At 52.4% G+C, this 23,361-nt stretch overlaps 1 protein-coding gene across 1 annotated transcript in view; it reads left to right on the plus strand.

Annotated features, from left to right (window-relative positions):
• Positions 1-23,361, plus strand: part of CENPE (centromere protein E) — a 1,817,274-nt gene that overhangs the window by 1,404,007 nt on the left and 389,906 nt on the right. The window contains exon 45 of the mRNA XM_086962044.1: positions 8,033-8,347. Coding sequence (XP_086818170.1) covers positions 8,033-8,347 — 315 coding nt within the window. The remainder of the gene's footprint in view (positions 1-8,032; positions 8,348-23,361) is intronic.

Genomic DNA, 23,361 nt, shown 5'->3' on the forward strand with positions numbered 1-23,361 from the left:
CTGCCGCCGGGTGCTTTCGCCTTGGCTTGCACAAGTTGTTCCTCAGAGTGGTGCTCTGCTCCTTTCCTGCTCTGGCCTGCTGTTGTCACCTTCTGGTGCCTTGGTGCCACCTGGTGGTGTTTCTCACCTTTTGTTTCTCTCTATTTTGTCTCTCTGGTTTTTTCGCACACTGTTCTCATGCTCTCCTCAGTTTTGTTGTGATGGCTCAGCGTTGTGGCACGGAAAAGTTCTCCGAGGCAAACTGACATCAGCACGCCGGGGTGGGGCTTATGTGACCTCACTGACGTCACGCCCGCGGAGGACATCGGGGCGGAGTCACGTGGTGCCACCCAATGTTCTCTCAAATAATTTCCTCTGTGTGTGGCAGTGGAGGGTGTCTGTGCGCTGCAACCATGGTTATGTGTGCCAGGAACCAAACTGCGCGTGTCTGCGGCGCCAAATGGCACTCAAAACGTTTACTTTAAAAATTGAAAAGATGGTGCATTTTCACACATACAGCGCTACAATAAGGTTCTTAAGGGCAGTTTGCAAATGTATTGTAGTGCCTGTATTTTCATTGCTGTGTCTGTGACTGCTGTTGTCTGTCTTCCCTGCTGCCTGTACATGATCCGTGTCCCTTTTTCTTTCCTCTGTTCCCCTCGCTGTCCCCGTGCTCTCTGCCCAGTTTTCCCTTCTGATCCCCTCGCTGCCCCTGTGCCTTTCTGCCCGTGTTGCCTTCTGTTCTTAGCTGCCCCAATTTTTCTGTATTCTGTATTTTGCCTCTTTGCCATTAGTTTTTTGTGCCCTTCTACCCCCTGTTCCACTCGCATTTTGTGCTTTTCTGCCCTCTGTTCCACTCGTTTTTTTGTGCCTTTCTGCCCTCTCTCCCCTCGTTTTTTGTGCCCTTCTGCCCTCTGTTCCACTCGTGTTTTGTGCTTTTCTGCCCTCTGTTCCACTCGTTTTCCCCTCGTTTTTTGTGCCCTTCTGCCTTCTGTTCCACTCGTATTTTGTGCCTTTCTGCCCTCTGTTCCACTCGTATTTTGTTGAATAGAAAAGGGGGACCCCCTCTTTCAGATAATTTCAGGTCAGGGAGTAGAGGGGAAGAAGCAATACAAAACAAACTAGAAAGCTCCCTCTTGACCTATAAGTACTTTTAACACGGAGAATACCTCACAAACACCGGGCATATACACTACACCAATATAAACCGAGTGCTTGTGTTTATAGATACATTAATTTCAAATGTGATGCTTTTGAAAAACCGGAGATGTAACATGAGTGTCACAGTCCTAGCAAGCCTGCCAGATAAAGGAACTGACATCGCGGAAACCCCCACAGTTAAACTTAGCCTACGAGATGACTGCAATCTAACCGCATCCTTTCCACCGAAACGCGTCAGCCAATTTATGACCAATGTTTTTTCATTTGTAGATCTAATGATTCTGGTCTTATACTGGACAACAGATACAACGTTATAGGATGTCTGTTTGTTTTGAAATGGAATGTATATCTGAAAGAAACACGTTAGTGTTAGATTCCTTACCTTAGAATATCCCCAGGCGTCAGTCTGGATCCGGAAACTTTTGCGTAGCAGTACCCCTGCGCGTCGGTAGGCGTCGTCTGCAGGCGTCCCCTGCGGCTCCGCGTCCGTCGTCGGCGTCGTGCGCCGTGATGACGTCGCTGGAGTACATAGACGCCGCCTCCGCGCGCTGACGTCAGTTCTTCTTTTTTCCGCGCCAGTGGACGCAGATCTGAAGAGCAGTACTCCGGTCTTTGACCAAGTTTTTCAATTGTTTTTTCCTCTACGGTGCCTGATAGGATGCCTGGGTTTAAGAATTGCGATGACTGTGAGCGCACGATGTCGGTCACAGACCATCACCGCCTCTGCCTCCGGTGTCTGGGCCCTGACCACGACGTGGACTCCTGCGTCGACTGCCGGGCCCTTACCAACAAGGCTAGGCGGGAGCGGTCCCGCAAGCTGCTGGAGCTCCGGGTGTCGGCCCCACGTCGGGACCGGGAGCGGTCCCGGTCCGGCCGGAGGTCGAGAGAGCGTTCGAGGGAGCGGTCGCGGAGCCGCGCCGGGCGCTCCGGAAGTCGACACCACTCGTCAGGCTCGTCAGGTAAGAAGCACAAGAAGTCGGGGCGTCGTCATCGTACCCCCGACTCCCCCCGACGCTCGCGCGATGCGGCCGGGGGCTCGGGTGACCCCAACCCCGCGGCTCCGCGAGAGTCGCCGGCGCGGCCTGCCTCATACCCTCCGGTCCCTGGGCATGGCGCGACGCCTGAGGAGATCGAGGCGTTCCTCATGGCCATGAGGGCGCTCGCTTCTCCGACGGGGCCTACGGCGCCTTCGGGCCCAGTGCTACCGTCTGGGGGCCCTAGCGGTTCGGGTGTCCCTGCCTCGGCGCCGTCGGGTGCTCCGGCCCCGGCGCCGCCGACGGCTCCGACCCCGGCGCCGCAGGGGCCTTCGGGATCGGCGCCGGCTGGTCTTCCGGCCTCCCCGGCGCCGTTGCCATCGGGGTTACCCCCGACGCCGCCCCCGCGCGGCGCCGGTTCTCCACTGCCGGTTCCGGCCGGCGGTGGGGTTCCGACGCCGGCTCCGGGCGGCGCCGTCCCCTTACCTTCTCCGACGCCGGACGCGGCGCCGGACGGGCGTCGCACGACGCCGGTCCCGGCGCCGATGGGGCCCATGAACCCCGAGGAGCCGGTCTTCATCATTGACTCCGAATACGGAGAGGATGAGGAGTACGGTGAAGGTTGGGAGGGGTCCGAGGACCCTCTGGCTCGCGAGTGCCAGTATGACCCGGACTGGACAGGTGACTTGGGGGATGCCAGTGGTTTGGACGACTCCCCTAACCCTGGTTTGATCTCTCCTCCAACCGTGGCATCGGTGGAGGGAGCTGCCTATTCTGTGGTGCTGATGAGGGCTGCCAAGGCCTTACACCTTGAGCTCCCCGTCGCGGCCGTGAGGCCTAACATCCTCACCGAGGTCTTCAAACCGCAGTCATGCCCAGTGGAGCCACTGCTGCCGTTTAATGAAGCCTTGTCTGACGTTCTGTTGGGCACGTGGTCCAGGCCCGCTTCAGGTGCGCCTGTTGATCGGAACGTGGCCAGGCGCCACCGTCCTTGTCCGGACGACCCCAAGTACCTGTCTACCCACCCCACTCCTGAGAGTCTGGTGATCCAGGCCTCGACCTCCCAGTCCGCATTCCCGTCGGCCCCGCCCGACCGGGAATCCAAGAGGTATGACCAGTTTGGCAAAAAGGTCTTCTCGTCCATTAGTTTGGGCCTGCGGTCTTGCAACACCGCCTGCCTCTTGGGCCGCTACACCCACTCTGTGTGGGATACGGTCGCGGAGCTGCTGCCAGAATGCCCCATGGAGGTGCGGGCAAAGCTCGGTCAGGCTGTGGCTGAGGGCCGAGATGCAGCGAAATATTCAATTCGGTGTGGTCTTGATACGACCGACTCGCTGGGCAGGGCTATGTCTACGACGGTGGCGATTCGTCGCCACGCCTGGCTGAGATCCGCCAATTTTTCGGCTGATGTCCAGAATGCCCTGATGGACATGCCGTTTGATGGCTGTCACCTGTTCGGTGACAAAGCGGACCACGCGCTGGAACGCTTCAAGGACTCCAGGGTCACGGCCAAGTCCTTGGGTCTCTCGACCCAGCGTCAGCAACCGGGTTCGTTTCGTCCCTTTCGTGGCCAAGGAAGGGGCGCCCCCACACGTGCTGCCAGCCACGCGCCGCAACAATCCTTCCAACGCGGTGGCGGCCGTGGGAACCGCCGTGGTGGCGGTCGGGGACAACGGCGGGGTCAGACCACACCTTCCCCCGCAGCATCTACCCCAAAATCCTCCTAGTCCGTGCTTTCGGCCCCATGTGACGCCAGTGGGTGGCAGGGTTCGCCATCACCACGCTCACTGGCGCACGATCACTTCGGACAGGTGGGTGCTGCAAATCGTCCGAAGGGGCTACTCCCTCCCCTTCGAGACCTCTCCTCCAGCCATGCCACCGCAGAACCACCGTGTGTCGGGGGACCACTTGACGCTTCTGCAGGAGGAAGTTACGGCCCTCTTGGCCAAGGGGGCCATCGAGCGCGTTCCTGGGCCAGAAGTAGGGCGTGGTTGTTATTCCCACTACTTTCTGGTGCCCAAGAAGGACAAGGGGGGCCTACGTCCTATCTTGGATCTAAGGAACGTCAACGGCTTCCTCCGGAAGGAGAAGTTCAAGATGTTGACGTTAGCTCAGGTCTTGGCTGCTCTAGACCCACAAGACTGGATGGTAGCGTTGGACTTGCAGGACGCCTATTTTCACATCCCCGTCCTGCCGGCCCACCGGCGTTACCTGCGGTTCACGGTAGGCCAGGAGCATTTTCAGTTTATCGTGCTTCCCTTCGGCCTTACCAGCGCCCCACGGGTGTTCACAAAGGTGATGGCGGTGGTCGCAGCCCATCTGCGCAGGTTGGGGGTTTCAGTCTTCCCCTACCTAGACGACTGGTTGTTGAAGGCGGGCTCGCCCCAGACAGTCGTCCACCACCTTCAGATGACGGCAGACCTCTTGCACGACCTGGGGTTCTCCATCAATGTGCCGAAATCACACCTGTGTCCCTCTCAAAAGCTCCTTTTCATCGGAGCGGTTCTGGACTCGGCGCAGTTTCGGGTTTATCCTCCGGAACGGCGGGTTCGGGATATTCAGGCTTTGATTCCCATCTTTCAGCCGCTATCCCGGGTTTCGGTCAGGTTGACGCTGCGGCTGCTGGGACTGATGGCTTCCTGCATCCTTCTGGTGCATCACGCTCGGTGGCGGATGCGGGCTCTGCAGTGGGACCTGAAGTTTCAGTGGGCCCAGCATCAGGGCAACTTGTCCGACCACGTCTTGATCTCGGAGGGCACTGCGAGACAACTGCAGTGGTGGCTTACGGACCGCGATTGGGTCAGGGGCAAGTCCCTCTCCCTTCCCCAACCGGAGCACGTTGTCGTGACGGACGCGTCCCTCCAGGGCTGGGGTGGCCACTTGGGAGAGGCAGAGATCAGAGGCATCTGGTCTCCGGCGGAGTCCCGGCTCCATATCAACCTGTTGGAGCTGCGGGCGATTCGTCTGGCACTGAAGGCATTCCTCCCCTTTGTCAACGGGAGTGTGGTGCAGGTGTTCACCGACAACACCACCGCCATGTGGTACTGCAACAAACAGGGCGGTGTGGGGTCGTGGACCCTTTGCCAGGAGGCTCTGCGCCTCTGGCAATGGCTGGAACGTCAGGGCGTGACTCTGACGGTTCAACACCTGGCAGGTTCTCTGAACGCCAGGGCGGACGAACTCAGCCGTCGGTGCTCGATGGATCACGAATGGCGTCTGAACTCGGACGTGGCGCAAGGCATCTTTCTGCAATGGGGAGAGCCTTGGTTAGATCTATTCGCCACCGAAGAGAACGCGCAATGTCATCAGTTCTGCGCGTTGGAGTTTCCAAGACGGCACTCGCACGGCGACGCCTTTCGGCGCGAGTGGAGTTGCGGTCTGTTATACGCCTTTCCGCCTATACCACTTCTGCCCAGAGTGCTGAAGAAGATCAGGCGCGACCGGGCCCAAGTTATCCTTGTGGCTCCGGACTGGGCTCGAAGGTACTGGTATCCCGAGCTACTCAGCATGTCAGTCGGTCCCCCGATCCGCCTGCCCCTTCAGGAGGACCTTCTGTCGCAGCAGCAGGGGACGGTCCTCCACCCGAACCTGTCCAGTCTCCACCTCCATGCTTGGAGATTGAGCGGCGGCAGTTGAGGCCATTTGACTTGCCTCCTGAAGTCTGTGATGTTATTCTGGCAGCCAGGCGTCCCTCCACTAAGTCGGTATACGCCTGTCGGTGGAACAGATTTGTGGCATGGTGCACAGCAAAGGCTGTGGATCCTCTTTCTGCCCCTCTTTCGGAGGTTCTTCTGTTTCTTCTTTCTCTTGCCCAGCAGGGCTCTGCTCTGGGCACTATCAAGGGCTACCTTTCTGCCCTTTCAGCCTTTTTAAGGCTTCCTGATCAGCCTTCTTTGTTCAAATCCCCGATTGTAACTCGATTCTTGAAAGGCATCACTCACATGTTTCCACCTGTTCCGTTTGTGATGCCTCAGTGGGATTTGAACCTGGTTCTGACCTTTCTAATGTGTGCTCCCTTTGAGCCCCTTCATTCTTGTCCTCTCCGTCTCCTGACTTTAAAGACGGCTTTCCTGGTTGCCATCACCTCTGCCAGGAGAGTGAGTGAGCTCCAGGCTCTTTCTGTCCAACCTCCTTTCCTGTCCATTCATCCTGATAAGGTGGTTCTGAGGACTAGACCTTCTTTCCTGCCCAAGGTTGTTTCGGCCTTTCACATCGGGCAGTCCATCACCCTCCCTTCCTTCTTCCCGCCTCCGCATCCTTCAAAGGATGAAGAGCGGCTCCATCGTCTGGACCCAAAACGTGCGCTTTCATTTTACATGGATCGCACACGCCAGTTCCGGGTGGATGACCAACTGTTTGTTGGCTACGTGGGTGCGAAGAAGGGACGGGCGGTCTGTAAACGAACCATCTCTCGATGGGTCGTCCTCTGCATCAAAGCGTGCTACTCTTTGGCTCGGAAGGAGCCTCCTGTTGGGCTGAGGGCCCATTCCACTCGGGCCACGGCGGCTACCACTGCCCTGGGCCGGGGAGTCCCCTTGCAGGACATTTGCCAAGCGGCTACGTGGGCCTCGCTGCACACCTTTGCGAGGCACTACTGCCTGGACAGCCAAGTCCGGAGGGATGGCTTCTTTGGCCGTTCTGTCCTCCAGGACTTTCTGGTGTAGTTGTATTGGTTCGCAGACCCACCACCGGGGTTGGTATTGCTGGGGTATGTATTCTAAGGTAAGGAATCTAACACTAACGTGTTTCTTTCAGATGAACAAGTTACTTACCTTCGGTAACGATATATCTGTAAGAAACATTAGTTAGTGTTAGATTCCTTACCGAACCCACCCATCCTCCCCGTTCTGCGAACTGATACCTAGGGTTAAGGTCATCCCTTTCAGGGCCCTAGTTTTTACATGGCACCAGTGTTGGTTCTCTCATGGCTCTGCGTCTCCTGGCGCGGAAATGCTGTGTGCAAAGAACTGACGTCAGCGCGCGGAGGCGGCGTCTATGTACTCCAGCGACGTCATCACGGCGCACGACGCCGACGACGGACGCGGAGCCGCAGGGGACGCCTGCAGACGACGCCTACCGACGCGCAGGGGTACTGCTACGCAAAAGTTTCCGGATCCAGACTGACGCCTGGGGATATTCTAAGGTAAGGAATCTAACACTAACTAATGTTTCTTACAGATATATCGTTACCGAAGGTAAGTAACTTGTTCGTTTAGTAATTATGTATGTGGTTGTATGCATGGCTCTCTACCTGGTCTTGTTTAATTGATTTTGTATTTTACATAATTTTGGATAATCAATGAGAAACAGTTATGGCTCCAATGTACTGAAAGAATTTCTCTTGGAGTTTTTTTGAAAACCAGAAAAAATTCCATCCATATATGAAATTAGTTAAAAGAGTTCCATTTAAAATATGATCTTTCTTTTTATAAATGTTATCTGGTCACAGTCTGCCCCGTGCTCCCACATAGCCACAAGCCCCGATGCCTCCTTACCTGCACTCATCACGAAAGCTCCGCCGCCACCGCATGGAAAAGTGCCTCATTTTTGCGCCGCTCTATTCTTTAAAGCGGCACGACTCTCTAGAGCGACGTCCTGTGTGCGCGCATCACGCGAGGCGGTGCGCACTGACGTCAGGGGAGGTGTGCGTGCCCCCTAGAGGGAACGGTGGTGCCACCCCCTCCCAGCGCGCAGGGATGCTGGGCAAGAAAGTTTTCCGGGTCCAGTCTCACGCCTGGGGATAATTCTACGTTAAGGAATCTGATGCTAGAATCATCTCTACCAGATACATTGTTACCGAAGGTAAGTAACTTGTACTTTACGTACTTGTCCAGACACTTTTGAGGTTTGATTTGCTGTATAGACTTATGTTTCGAACCGGTTTTAAATTCTGTTATCTTTGATATTTGTTACTCTAGTTGACCTCTTCAATGGAAGAACTTCAGCAGAAAATCACTGAACAGAAACAACAACTTGGTGAGAGGGAAGAGCTTATGAAAGCGAAACAGACAATGGGTTCTGAAATACAAAATCTTGAAGAACAGTTAATTGCCAGTGTGGCTGCTTTAGAGAGTGCAAAAGGAGAAAATAGTGAAGCTGCAAAGAAATTCCAAGAATTGAAAAAGGAAGTTACAGCTCTGAGTCTGGAAAGAGATGGGTTTTATCAGGCAAAGGAGGATCTCGAAGCTGAGCGAGATCAACTGAAGGAAGATTTAAAGGAGAACGTTGCACTTGTAAGTGATTCTATAGCAGTTTAAAACAATGTAATGGTGATGCATCATTTTTAAAAACACATCTAGCTCCAATAAAGTATTCTTATCCGGAAGTATAATAGTGTATATATTTTTAGTCAAAAAATCTTCCTGCAGATTTCATATCCATGTAAGTATCCTCAGTCTCTGATGGAGCCTTCTAGCTGCAGATTATCCACCTTACAACATTCCCCAAGCATCAGCATGGATATGGAAATTTGTGAGCAGTACCTCTGTGCACCGGTAGGTGGTGTCGTTTGCCTCAGGACCTGCAGCATCTGCATTGTCACGCATGTGACGTGCATGGTGCGTGCTGGCAACAGTTCTTTGTTTTCAATGCCATTAGCGCAGATCTGGAGAGAAATACCTCTCCATTTTTTTGGACTATTTTTTTTTGTACATTATATTGATACTTTTTGAGCTTTTCACTCGAATTGTGCTCCTGGGTGTCCCCAAAAAACCTGGGGTGTTTAAACCCTTTGTTAACTGTCGCAGATAGAAGTCTGTGACAGACTCCCACTAGGTTTCCTCTGGTGTCTGGAGCTGGGCCATCACTACTATGCCTCTCCCCACTGCCACGCCGTGAATCCAAATGCGGTTAGGGAGCTTTCTTTGACGCTCCTGTTTGCAGAGTATCAGTCCATTTTGACAACTAGGTACTGGTGTAATATCGCTGAAATTCCCTGAGCTGTGCCAGCCTTGACCCAGTATATACCCTGACACTAAAAATGGTGCATATTTAAGTGACTTACCCCCAATTGGTAAAATTGACTTGTAAGTCCCTGGCATATGGTACTGGGGGTAACTTGGGCTTGTTGGTGGGTCAAATTTCCATCCTAAACGTACTCTATAAAGTTTTAGCATATTGGGGAACTATAGCATCCGTAAAAGATTCAAATCTAGGAGAGGGCTTAAAATTTGTAATTGATCAATTAATGGTCCTCCCTTGGAGCTCGCAAACCATTTCTCTTCTATAAAGAACCAATATATTTTTTTCCGGATGTAGTGTTAAGTGCCATCGATACTATTTTGTTTTTCCCAAAAGGAGCATAAGCCTAGGAAATCAAGTCAACTTTCGGTGCAGTTCAGCCAAGGTTCTGGGTGCGAGGCGCTATAAAGCAGCAATAAGGAACTCTAAGGTGGACATTGTGAGAAGGTGGCCTGATATGCAGTGCTCACTATTCTAGTGAACACTATGTATCAGTCCAGCAACCCTTATTGATGATTGGTTGTAAGTCAACCTTATAGACCAGCTATCCTAGTAGCGTGGATACGAGCAGTCTAAGGCTAAAGATTCGAGAGGGCGTGTTAAGCCAGCTGTTTACCACACATATACCCCTTGAACATCAAGTGAAAGGACACCACACAAGTGTTATGAAAATAAACAGTGTATTTATTTAAATCACAACAGCCCTGTACTCTTTATGAGGACAGGGTACTAAGCACAAAACAAAACTCTTACGAAAATACTTAAGTTAGCACAGTATATACAAATGCCCGAGGGGCACGGAAAACCATATACTCTGAAAGTGGAATGCGAAATTACTAGCAGGTAAGTACAGTACTAATAGGCTTTGGAATCGCTAGATCTTGACTATAGAATCTTCAGATTACTTCTAGGAGACCCAGGGGACTCGGGTGCAGAGTGTGCACTCTCACGCGTGATGCGGGACAAAGTCTATGGTAGCTAGTAAAGACAAAGTTCGTGTTCTCGGGCGAACCCGACCTGGTGGGAGGAAAACGAAAGTGGATTCTGACCCTTGGATAGTGAGGCTATGCTGGGGCACCGAAATGCCGAAGTTACCTAGCCCAGGGGCTGCAGCTGCATAGGTCTCAAAAGACGTCGGGAATCCTCGTAGACGGACCAGGAGCCTGGAAGAAAGAAGTTGCTGGCAGGCGACCAGTGAAGAAAGTTCGATGGATCCAAGCCTGGATCGAAGGAAGATGACACCTGAAAGCAGAGGGGACCAAGTTCGTGACTACTAGCCAGTAGTCAGTGGGCACCAGGAGGGCACCGGATGGTAGTCACCTCGACTAGGTGAGTGGGTGACGCTGTGCTCGCAGATCTCACGGACCAGGAGGCGTTGTCGGCGACCAGGATGGAGGAGCGAGCTGTCCCACGAAGATTGAAGCTGTCGGCGTCGCTGGACCCAGGATTGGGCAACAAAGCCTTGGCAAATTCAAGCCCACGCGGTGGACTCAAAATGGCGTCTGGAGTGGACCAGGAGGGTCCGGGTTGCCTCTCTTGAAGAAGGAAGCAAGGGCCAGTCTGGAGCAACCAGACCAGCAGCAGTGATGTCGTCGGGCGTCGTGTAGAAGGCCACAAGCCAGCCGGCTAGTAGCCACACAGCGCGGTGAGCACGCAAAAGCAGAAGGGCCCCACGCAGATCGTGGAGATGCTGGAGGGCTGATCTTCGGTGCTGGAGCTGCTCAGGGTTGGGGCTTCTCGGACCCCAAAGCACTCACCAGTGGAAGACTCGGTGGGCTTGTTGCAAAGAAGTCGTGCAGTCTTGGCGATCGTCGGTCCCTCGAGGTCTCATCGCACTCACAGTTCTCAGCTTTGCTGTAGAGGTGAGTAGAGGTCAGAGGTGCCAGGGAAGCCGGGTCTCGTCGAGCTGGGTCGTCGGATTCGTGAAGAAGGACTTGCAGCAGACCGCAGTGTTCTTAGGATGGTGCCCGCTTGATGCAGGGTGACTACTCCTTAGCCACAAGGGAGAATCTTGAAGAAGAAATCTTGATGTCCTTTCGCAGAAAGTCATGTCTTGATTCCAAAGATGATCTAATTTGAACAGGGGGCCCGCTCCCATCTTTATACTAAAAAAGGGGGCTGACCCGGTCACTAGGTCCTGCCTATGGGTGGGACTAGGAGGGGGGTGGTTACACCCCTCTGCCATGCCGGACTTTCCCCAGGCCAGGGGCTGGTGTGCCCCTGGAACTGGTTCTGACCGGCCTATGCGTAGTGAGCACCGGGGTGCCACTCAGCAGTCACCTTCCTGAAAAGCCCTGCCTACCCAGGATTAACAAAACCATGTCTGGGATGGTGCTAGCACCGCCCCGGACAGGAAACCCTTTGTCCAAGCCTCCCTCGCTGGAAGGACTCCCAGCAGCAGGAGGTCAGACTCGTGTCTGTGGTGGCAGCATCCATTTTGTGGAGCTGAGGCTTTAGTTAACTTTAACCGGGGTTCACAGTTACATACATGTCGTGTCCCTCTAGAAGGGTGGAATGCTAACCCCGTCGCCAGAATTGGCGAGGGGTTAGTATTCCAATTCGTATGACACCTTACTCGACATGTTTTGATAAAGCAATACCAAAGTTAGCATTTAACCGCGAGGATTATAATGCACTTAAGAGTATATGGTATGCGATATCATGGAACAGCTATTAGGACTTGGTTCCGCAAGCTGCAGACAGGCTCAGCTCATGCCAGAGCACCATCTCACACGATTCCAAGCACTCTGCCTTCAGGATTGTCAAGGCCTGCCATAGGAGTGACTGATAGGAATCTGTGTGTCCATTTTAGGGTTAGGTATAGGTATACTACACCTACAGCAAAGGGTGATTACACGACTTTGCCCCAGCTGTCATGCAGCCAGTTGTGTCAAATTTAGGAGGCCAGCCAGGGGTGGCATAATACATGCTGCAGCCCCTGGCAGCCCTGGGTACCTATGCCCTGAGTTACAGGGTCTGATAAGGTGGCCAGTACCAATTGGTAAATGCACCTAGGGTACATGTTGTAATTTAGAAAGAGAACAGCCAGGCTGTGGGTCTGATTGGCAGGCCCACAGCCAGAGAAAGTCGTAAACCAGAACAAAAGCAAAAAATCTGGGTGATCATAGGATTGCAGACCCTACTCTCCTACAGACATCCACAGCTATGTTGTCTTTGGACTAGGTAGATTTTTGTATTCAACTTGGTGCCTGAGGAAACATGTTATTGACTGAATAAAGTTATTGGATGGTTGGAGCGAAGTAATTTTACATTGAAGTTGTAATATTTTTTTAAATAATTTGTATATGATGTGCTCTTAAGGATTTTTAATTGTAACTATTTTTTATGCATTGTATGTTTTATAGGGAGATCTCCAAAATAATCTATACATAGAACTAGGGCTTGTAAGTTAAAGTGTCTCTCGTGGATTGCAGCAGTAGATGTGCCACCACAAGTGGACAAGGCAATAGTAGCCTGCCATTGCTGTCTGGCAGACAGTTTCAAACTGCTAATTCTATTTTCCCATTTCAAGCCATGGCAAAACCCAAGACCTCCTTTTTAGGTCTTGCTTAGGCATCGGCATGGGCTGCTCTAAAAGGCCCTTTAGCCATCGGTCTTCACTTTTCAAGCACTCGTGCTTGTGGCGGCATCCACCTTGCGGGGGCGAGCAGCGGCGCAGCTACGTTAATAACAAACATTTGGACGCTGCTCGCTCCCGCAAGGTGGATGCCGCCACAAGTGCGAGTGCTTGAAAAGTGAAGACACTTGTTTACATCGTGAATCACTTCCACCCGTCACTGCCTCTCTTCCTTCGCTGCTTTTTAAGGTTTATTAAACCAGCGCGACAGCTGCACTTATCTGAAAGAAACAGGTTAGTATTAGATTCCTTACCTTTGAATAGGCGTCAGACTGGATCCGGAAACTTTTGCGTAGCAGTACCCTTGCGCGTCGGTAGGCGTCTGCGGCTCCGCGTCTGTCGTCGGCGTTGTTGGCACCGAGATAACGTCGCCGGAGTACTTAGACGCCGCCCTCGTGCTGACGTCCGTTCTTCTTTTTTCCAGCCAGCAAGCGCAGATCCGTTAAAAAGTTGTACCCTAGTCAATTTTTTACTAACTTTTTCGATCCTTTTTGATCATCTTTGGAAGTCTGTTGACTCTGACGGTGCCGGTAGGGATGCCCAGGTTCAAACCCTGCGTCGATTGTAGCTGACTGATGTCGGTTACCGACCCCCATCGTTGGCGCCTTCACTGTCTTGGCACCGACCACGACCGCAAGTACTGCTCCGACTGCCGGGCCATGACGTCCAAAGCTAGAAGGGAGCAGTCCCGCAAGCGACGTGGCCAAGGGTTCGGGCGACACCGCCCCCGCGGCTCCCTGGAGCTGCAGGCGTCTCGGCCTGCTCCATACCCACCAGTCCCTGGGCAGAACGCGACGCTGGAGGAGATCGATGCCTTCCTTATGGCCATGAGGTCGCTCACTCGTCCGTCTGGTTCCGGGGCGACTGGGTCCCCAAGCAGGCCGGGTGCTTCGGGCCCCGGCGCCGTCAGCGACTTCGGTCTGGACGCCGCAGGGCCCCGTTGGATCCGGTTCTGGATCCGGGTCGCCGCCGGTCGACCTTATGACGACCCTGGTCCTACCCTCGATTCGGGTCCGGTGCCGGAGCGGCGCCGCTCAGCGCCGTATTCGACGCCGCTAGGAGATTTTTACTTCTATGACCCGGCCCCATATTTTGACCCTGAGTATCAGGAGATGGGTGGTGAGGAGGATTGGGAGGGGTCCGAGAACCCTCTGGTACGTGAGTGCCTGTCTTCTCAGGACTGGACAGGTGAGCTTGGGGAGGCCAGTGGTCTGGACACTTCGCCAGACACTGGTTTTGTCTCCCCTCCTACCGTGGCTACTGAGGCGGGGGCTGCCTATAGTGTGGTGCTGACGCTGGCTGCCAAGGCCTTGGGCCTTTAGCTCCCCGTCGCAGCCGTGAGGACTAACCTCCTCACTGAGGTCCTTAAACAGCAGGCAAGCTCGGCCGAGCCTCTGCTGCCTTTTAATGAGGCCTTGTCAGACTTTCTTCTGGGCACTTGGTCCAAGCCCGCTACAGGTCCACCTGTAAATAGGAACGTGGCCAGGCGCCACCGCCCGGCTCCGGGCGACCCTTCTTGTCCACCCACCCCACCCTGAGAGGCTGGTCATCCAGGCCTCCAACTCCCAGACCCCATTCCCGATGGCTCCCACCGATCGGGAATCCAAGAGGTATGAGCAATACGGGAATAAGGTATTCTCCTCCCTGAGTTTGGGGTTGCCTTCAGTCAACACTGCGTGCCTCTTGGGCCGTTACACCCACTCTCTTTGGGACACGGTCACAGACGTGCTGCCACAATGTCCGGAGGGGGTCCGTACTAAACTCGCCCAAGCCCTTGCGGAGGGTCGAGATGCGGCACGGTATTCCATCTGGTGTGGGCTGGATACCACGGACTCACTGGGAAGAGCGATTGCAACGACGGTGGCGATTCGTCGCCACGCCTGGTTGAGGTCCGCCAACTTTTCGGCTGATGTCCAAAACACCCTTATGGACATGCAGTTTGATGGCCGTCGCCTCCTTGGCGACAAGGCAGACCATGCGCTTGAGCGCTTTAAGGACTCCAGGGCTACGGCCAAGTCCTTGGGCCACTCGGCTCCGCGCCAGCAAACGGCTGCCTTTTGCTCCTTTCGTGGCCAAGGATGGGGCGCCCCCACACGTCCTGCCAGCCACGGGCCGCAGACTACCGTACAGCGCGGTGGCGGACGTGGAAACCGCCGTGGCGGCGGCCGGGGACAACTCACACCTACCCCTGCAGCATCTGCCTCAAAACCCTCCTAGTCCGAGCTTTCAGGCCCATGTGACGCCAGTGGGGGGCAGGGTTCGCCATCACCAACTCCACTGGCGCACTGTCCCATCGGACAGGTGAGTGCTGCAAATTGTCCGATGCGGCTACTCCCTCCCCTTCAAGGCGTCTCCTCCAGCCATGCCTCCGCAGTACCACAGTGTATCGGGGGATCACTTGAAACTTCTACAAGAGAAAGTTACACCCTCTTGGCCAAGGGGGCCATTGAGCGCGTTCCTGGGCCAGAAGTAGGGTGTGGTTGTTACTCCCACTACTTTCTGGTACCCAAGAAGGGCAAAGGGGGCCTACACCCTATCTTGGACCTGCGGAACGTCAACGGCTTCCTCCAAAAGGAGAAGTTCAAGATGCTGACTTTGGCTCAGGCCTTAGCTGCCCTGGACCCGGGAGACTGGATGGTAGCGTTGGAGTTGCAGGACGCTTATTTTCACATCCCCATCCTGCCGGCCCACCGGCGTTACCTGCGGTTCACGGTGTAGGAGAGTAGGGTCTGCAATCCTATGGTCACAACCGATTTTTGCTTTTTGCTTAACTGGTTTAAGACTTTCCCTGGCTGTGGACCTGCTAATCAGACCCACAGCCTAGCTGTTCTCTCTCTAAATTGACATCCGTGTACCTTAGGTGCAAATACCAATTGGTATTGGGTCACTCTTGTAAGTCCTTGTACAGTGTACCATAGGTACCCAGGGCATAAGTAAACCCAAGGCCTACCAGGGGCTGCAGCATGTTTTGTGCCACCCCTGACTGGCCACCCAAATCTGACACAACTGACTTATCAATCAGCTGGGGCAAGGTGGTGTAATCGCACTTTGCTTTAGATGTAGTATACCTATATCTAAAACTAAAATGGACACATATCCTCCTATAAGTCACTCCTATGGCAGGCCTTAACAATCATGGAGGCAGAGTGCTTGGAATTATGTGAGATGGTGCTCTAGCATGAGCTGAGCCTGTCTGCAGCTTTCTGAACCAAGTCCTTAAGCTGTTTCCATGATAACGCTATACCATATACTCATAAGTGCATTATAATCCTTGTGATTATTGCTAACTTTGGCATAGCATTATCAAAACATGTCGAGTAAGGTGTCATACTAATTGGAATACTACCCCCTCGCCAATTCTGGCGACGGGGGTAGCATTCCACCCTTTTAGAGGGACACAACATGTATGTAATTGTGAACCCCGGTTAAAGTTAACTCGAGCCTCAGCATCACAAAATGGATGCTGCCACCGCAGACACAAGTCTGACCTCCTACTCAGGGTGTACACCTCAGGAAGTGGGGGACACCCAGTGTTGTGTTTAATACCCCTCACACACCAACAGGCCCCTTGGTGTCATGCTTCATCATCGGGGTCTTCGCACCCCGCTAGAGGGATGCGGCGTGCTACGACCAGCGGCTGCGCGGGAGCACTAGAGTGGTTGACTATGTGTGGTGTGTGTTATGTGCTTGTGCTGGGGTACATGGGAGAATGTGAGTGAAGGGTGTGGTGAGGATTAAAAAGACACCTGGCCAGTAGGTTGTGAGAAAAATTTATTCGAAAACTCTGGCTGGTGCTAATAAAAAAGGTGCAAGGCGAGGTTTAGTAGTCTTGATTATGGACTCTACCTCTGGTGTGCGTCAAATCAGAGGTCAACCACTCTAGTGCTCCCGCGCAGCCGCTGGTCGTAGCACGCCGCATCCCTCTAGCGGGGTGCGAAGACCCCGATGATGAAGCATGACACCAAGGGGCCTGTTGGTGTGTGAGGGGTATTAAACACAACACTGGGTGTCCCCCACTTCCTGAGGTGTACACCCTGAGTAGGATTCTTCTTGTTTAAATTATCAGTGCCCGTGGAGTGAGAATCCTATCTCCATACTCTACCTCCCTCTGTTGATACTTGTTGTTACAAGTCTGACCTCCTGCTGCTAAGAGTCCTTCCAGCGAGGGAGGCCTGGACAAAGGGTTTCCTGCCTTGGGAGGTGCTAGCACTGTGAGAAGTTGGCCTGATATATAGTGCTCACTATTCTAATGATCACTGTGTATCATACCAAACGACCCTTATTGATGATTGGTTGTAAGTCAACCTTATAGACCAGCTATCCTAGTAGCATGGACAAGAGCAGTCTTTAGGCTAAACTCTAGAGGGCGTGTGAAGCCAGCTGTTGTACCATCACATATACCCCTTGAACACCAAGTGAAAGGACACCACACAAGTTGTTATGAAAATAAAAGGGTATTTATTTATAACCAGTCTACCCTGATCTCTTTATGAGTCAGGGAGCTAAGCACACAACAAAACTCTTATGAAAATACTTTAAGTTGCACAATTTACACAAATGCCCGAGGGGCACGAAAAACCATATACACTAAAAGTGGAATGCGAAATACTAGCAGGTAAGTAACAAGATCCAGAGGCTTCAGGGTCTATAGGACTACACTACTGAACCCTAAGGTTAGGAGCAGGAGGCCTAGGGAGATCGGGTGCAGAGTGTGCACTCTCACGCGGGAGGATGTGGACACTTGGATAGTGAACCTCAGTTGGAGCACCAAAATGCTCAGGTTACCTAGCCCAGGGGCTGCGGCTGCATAGGGTTCAAGAGACGTCAGGAATCCTCGTTGTAGTCTATGGAGCCTGAAAGAAGTTGTTGCTGGCAGGCGACCAGTGAAGATGTTCGATGTGATCCAAGCCTGGATCGGTGATGGAGACGACCTGAAAGCAGAGGGGACTCGGTTCTTAATCGCTAGCCAGTGATTAGGTGGGCACCAGGATGGCACTGGATGAAGTCACCTCGACCAGGTGAGTGGGCGACGCTGGACTCTGCAGTCACACGGGCTAGGAGGCGTTGTCGGCGACCAGGCTGGAGGTGCGAGCTGTCCCACAAAGGTATCTGCTGTCGGCGATGCTGGACCCAGAATTGGGGCAACAAACCTTGGCAAAGTCAAGCCCACGCGGTCGAGTCAAGATGGCGTCTGGAGTGGACCAGGAGGGTCCGGGGTGCTCCTCTGTTGGAGGGGAGCAAGGGCCAGTCTGGAGCAACCAGACAAGCTATGCAATCGTCGTGGTACGTCGTCAAAAGAGGGCCACAAGCCAGCAGGCAAGTGACCGGACAACACGGTGAGCAGCAAAGAGCAGAAGGGCACCACGCAGATCTCGTGGATGCTGGGGGGCTGGAGCTGCTCAGGGTTAGGGCTTCTCAAATCCCAAAGCACTCACTCGAGGATCCCTCGGCGGTCGTGCTGGTTAAGCGTCGTGCAGTTTTGAAGATGGCCGGTCCCTTCAGGTCTCGTCACACCCACGAATCTCAGCTGGGCTGATGATGCAGGTAGAGGTCAGAGATGCCAGGGAATCCGTGTCTCGTCGAGCTGGGCAGTCTTGATCCGGAGGATGGACTTACAGCAAACCGCGATGCTTAGATGGTGCCTGCGGGTGCAGGGTGGCTACTCCTTAGCCACAAGGGAGAGTCTTCAGAAGGTATCAAGAGTTCCTTTCGTGGAAAGTCGTCAAGATTCAGAATTATCTAAATTGGGAAGGGGGCCTGCTCCTACCTTTATTCTAAAGAAAGGGGCTGGCACGCGACTAGGTCCTGCCCATGGGTGGGACCAGGAAGGGGGTGGTTACACCCCTCTCCCTTGTCCGGACTTTCCCCAGCTCAGGGGCTGGTGTGCCCCTGGAACTGGTTCAAGCCGGCATATGCACAGTGAGCACCGGGGTGCCACTTGCAGTCACCTTCCTCTCAGCCCTGCCTACCTGGGATACACAAAACCCCGTCTGGGATGGTGCTAGCACCGCCCCTGACAGGAAACCCTTTGTCCAAGCTCTCCTCGCTGGAAGAACTCCCAGCAGCAGGAGGTCAGACTTGTGTCTGTGGTGGCAACATCCATTTTGTGATGCGGAGGCTCGAGTTAACTTTAACCGGGGTTCACAGTTACATACATGTCGTGTCCCTCTAGAAGGGTGGAATGCTAACCCCGTCGCCAGAATTGGCGAGGGTTTAGTATTCCAATTCGTATGACACCTTACTCGACATATTTTGATAAAGCGATACCAAAGTTGGCAATTAACCGCGAGGATTATAATGCACTTAAGAGTATATGGTACGTGTTATCATGGAACAGCTATTAGGACTTGGTTCCGCAAGCTGCAAACATGCCAGAGCACCATCTCACATAATTCCAAGCACTCTGCCTTCAGTATTGATAAGGCCTTCCATAGGAGTGACTGATAGGAATACATGTGTCCATTTTAGGGTTAGATATAGGAATACTATATCTACAGCAAAGGGTGATTACACCACCTTGCCCCAGCTGTCGTGCAGCCAGTTGTGTCAGATTTAGATGGCCAGCCAGGGGTGGCATAATACATGCTGCAGCCCCTGGTAGGCCCTGGGTACACCTATGCCCTGGATACCTAAGGTATACTGTACAGGGACTGATAAGGTGGCCCAGTACCAATTGGTAAATGCACCTAAGGTACATGTGTGTCAATTTAGAGAGAGAACAGCTAGGCTGTGGGTCTGATTAGCAGGCCCACAGCCAGGGAAAGTCGTAAACCAGTGAAGCAAAAAGCAAAAATCTGGGGTGATCATAGGATTGCAGACCCTACTCTCCTACAAGCACCACCCCAGACAGGATTTTGTGTATTGGGTAGGACAGGCCTGAAAGGAATGAGACATGACTGGGGCACACAAGGTGCCCTGTGCATACACCGGTTCAAACCAGTTGCTGGGGCACTCCAGCCCCTGCTCTGGCGCGAGGCCCGACAAAGGATAGGGGGTTTAACCACCCCCCTTCCTGGTCCCACCCACAGGAGGGACCTAGTCATAGTACAGCCCCCTTTAGGAGAATAAAGGTAGGAGCTGGTCCCATTCCAGATTAGATTAATCCTGACTTGAAACTCTACAAGAAGAAACTCTGCACTTCGACGATCTGCTCCACAGAAGACTGAAGAAATCTCCCTTGTGAGCAAGGAGTGTCCACCCTGCTGCATCAGGCACCATCAAGCGTCCAGCGGCTTCACTTTTTCGTCTTCCCTCGAGGATCCAGACTTCAGACTCCGACGAGACCCGGATTCCCAGACCTCTCCGACCTCAACTCACATCTGCAGCACAGCTGAGACCCGTGGGTGTGACGAGACACGTGGGACCGGCCATCTTGGAGAAACTGCACTTCGCTTCCAGCACGACTTCTGAGGTAACCTCGTTCTGTACATGTGAGGTTCTGTACATGTCGGGTCCCTCTAGAACGGTGGAATGCTACCGCCGTGGCCAGAATTGGTGAGGGGGTAGTATTCCAATTCGTATGACACCTTACTCGACATGTTTTGATAATGTCAACCCAGAGTTAGCATTTAACCGCGAGGTTCATAATGCACTTAAGAGTATATGGTATGACGCTATCAGGAAACCGCTAAAGGACATGGTTCTGAAAGCTGCAGACAGGCTCAGCTCATGCTAGAGCACCATCTCACACATAACCAAGCACACTGCCTCCAGGATTGATAAGGCCTGCCATAGGAGTGACTTATAGGTTACTGTGTGTCCTGTATGTGTTGGATATAGAGATACTATACTTAAAGCAAAGGGTGATTACACCACCTTGCCCCAGCTGAGGGATCAGCCAGGTGTCAAATAGTACTGCCAGGCCAGTGGTGGCACAATACGTGCTGCAGCCCCTGGTATGCCTTGGATGCACCTATGCCCTGGGTACCTAGGGTACTCTGTACAGGGGCTCACAAGGTGATCCATGTTCCAATTGGTAAGGCACCTAAAGTGCCTTGGCATAAATTTAGAGAGAGAACAGCAGGCTGTGGGTCTGATTAAAAGGCCCACAGCCACATTAAGTCGAAAACCAGTGAAGCAAAAAGCAAAAATTTGGGGTGACCATAGGATAGCAGACCCTATTCTCCTACAGGCACTTCCACAAGAACGCTGGGGGATGAAGTCTGTTGGCCCTGAGACTTCAGCAGGAGGCAAGATCTTTTCCAAGCCCTTGGAGATCCTTCACAAGTTGAAAGCAAAGTACACAAAGTTCCTTTCTCCTTCCTATGGCAGTAAGGCAACTACTGCAGGCCAATCCCCCATGCAGCACTTCATCTTGGGAATAGTCTCTCCTCAATTTCTTCAGGTTCCTCGCCTCCGTAAAGTTTTCTTCTTGTAGTCCAAAGTGATCTAATTTCATGGGATCAGGGTCCCAATATTTATACCCAGAAATCCTTTGTTCTCTGAGTAGAGGGGCCTTTGCCCAGTCCAACCCAGTTCTGAAGCACTCTGTTTACCAGACTTCTCCTTTACTTTCACAGTGCAGGGCAGAAACATCAGACTCCCCACAGGGGGTGGAGCCAGCATTGTGGAAGGCAAGTACAGTCCTGGAGCACTTTGTTTACAGGACTCCTTCTCTTCTTTCAGTGTGCAAGGTAGAGACATCAGCCTCTCCCCAGGTGTGGAGCCAGCATTGTGGAGGGAGGCACAGCCCTATTCAGAATTCAGGTGCACTCCTCCCTCCCATCTAGATGCAGATTTCTCTATTCACCACTGGGTGACTCCGCCTGTCTCCTGGAATTCCCCAGCCCTGTCACTCACAAAACCAGACATAGGTATAAACAACCTAGCAGAGGCAGGTTTGAATGGTTAGACAAGCAAATACCTACTTTCTAAAAGTGGTATTTGAAAACACAGAATATTAAAATAAACTTTACTAAAATATGTATTTTATTATTCTTAGTTCAGGCATACTAAACTCGAATTTTTACCATGTTCTCTGAGGCAGTTAGTATTATAAAATGTAATAACTAACAGTCCATTCTGGTCTTTGGAGAACAGATAGCCTTGCAATAGTAAAAAACGAAAATGGCTGTAATTCACTATTAGGACATGCCACACACATCAGGGCTTGTCCTACCTTATACTTACAATGCACCCTGCCCTTGGGCCTACCATAGGGGTGACTGATATGAAGAAAAGGGAAGGTTTAGGGACTGGGAAGTGGGTGCACTTGCCCAGTCAGCATGACAGTACCAGACTGCACTCAGGCTCTGCAATGGCAGACCGTAGACACAGTTTACAAGGCTGCTTCTGTGAGTGGCACAACCAGTGCTGCAGGCCCACCAGCAGTATTTGGATTACACGCCCTGGCACACTCACTGCACTAGACTAGGGTCTGACAAGTAAACCAAAATAGCCGAACATGGAATCACTAATCCATACATAAATTTACAATAGGGAGCACTTGCACTGTGGCACTAAATAGCAGTGGCACAGTGCCCAAAGCATCTAATACCAGCAAAATCACATGATGGAACAGCAAAAATGGAAGGGAGACCCACGCCAATGGTGCCAGGTCTAACACTGGTCTTCAAGTAAGTCAGCTGGATTGTTGATAATTTGTTTTTGTTTTAGTTGGAGTCATTTGTAGGGATGGAACGGAGGGGGCTCTTGAGACCCGGACTGAGTCTGCTAAGGTGGTCAAAACCACAGGAATATTTGCCCACTGGTCCACAATGGCGGCACATGATCAGGTTGTTTGTGAAGTAAAGATCAAGTTTGTGATATGGTCCATTTTTCCTTTCAAATCTGCCAAACACACAGCTATTGCCTGCAAGAGATCCATGTGTAAATCCATCTTGAAGGATGCCAAAGTAAAGCTTTGGCCGTTGTGGGTTAGTGAGTTTTGGCGATTCGGAGGCACCCATGAAACTTGGATTTTCTATGGTTTGAGAGGTGCAGTGATAGTGATTTGTTCCACTAGATAGTCTATACAACTGTGGAGTGGACTCCAGGGTTTCCCAATTTTAGTTTCAAGTTGCTGTAAAAATGATACTGAAAGTTCTCCCAAATCTTGTTTTTTCAAGGCAACGGGAGAGCCTGTGGCAGCAATCAAGGAAGGATGCTGCTGAATGTGTGAATTAGATTGGTGTATTTGTGCCTCAATTATTGTAGATCTTCTTGGCACCCATGAGGCCGATTTAGAACTGTTAATAAGAGATGATTAGTGAAGGTCCATTAAAGCAGATCTTGTGTTCTCGTTTGGGTATTCGGGAGAGAGTCTGGCCCCAAGGGCAGTTGGATAAGACTGTTGACAATGTCAGTGTTTGGGCAAGAAAAAGAGCAGCGTTTTGTCTTCGTAGGGCAGAGGCCCTGGGAGTTTGTTGCGGAGGGGAAGGAGTCTTGCCGAAGTCACACCTGATTCCCTCTCCGGGTTGTGTGCACAATATACTTAGCTAGCCTCCTACACTAATATGCCCAGAAAGCTGCTGCAGTCGCTAAACAGGAAATCTATAAGTGGATTGTTGCTTTCTTATAGATCTGCAAAGAGGCTTCATGCCAACTAACTTTGCAAATTGAATCCTCTTCAGCCTCAGGTTGGTCAGCTCCTTTGGCTATTTTGAGACATGTTTCCTAAAACAAGCTAGTGGTCCACTTGGGCTTTCTCTG

Source organism: Lissotriton vulgaris, chromosome 3_1 (assembly GCF_964263255.1).
Source record: "Lissotriton vulgaris chromosome 3_1, aLisVul1.2, whole genome shotgun sequence".
Taxonomy (NCBI): domain Eukaryota; kingdom Metazoa; phylum Chordata; class Amphibia; order Caudata; family Salamandridae; genus Lissotriton; species Lissotriton vulgaris.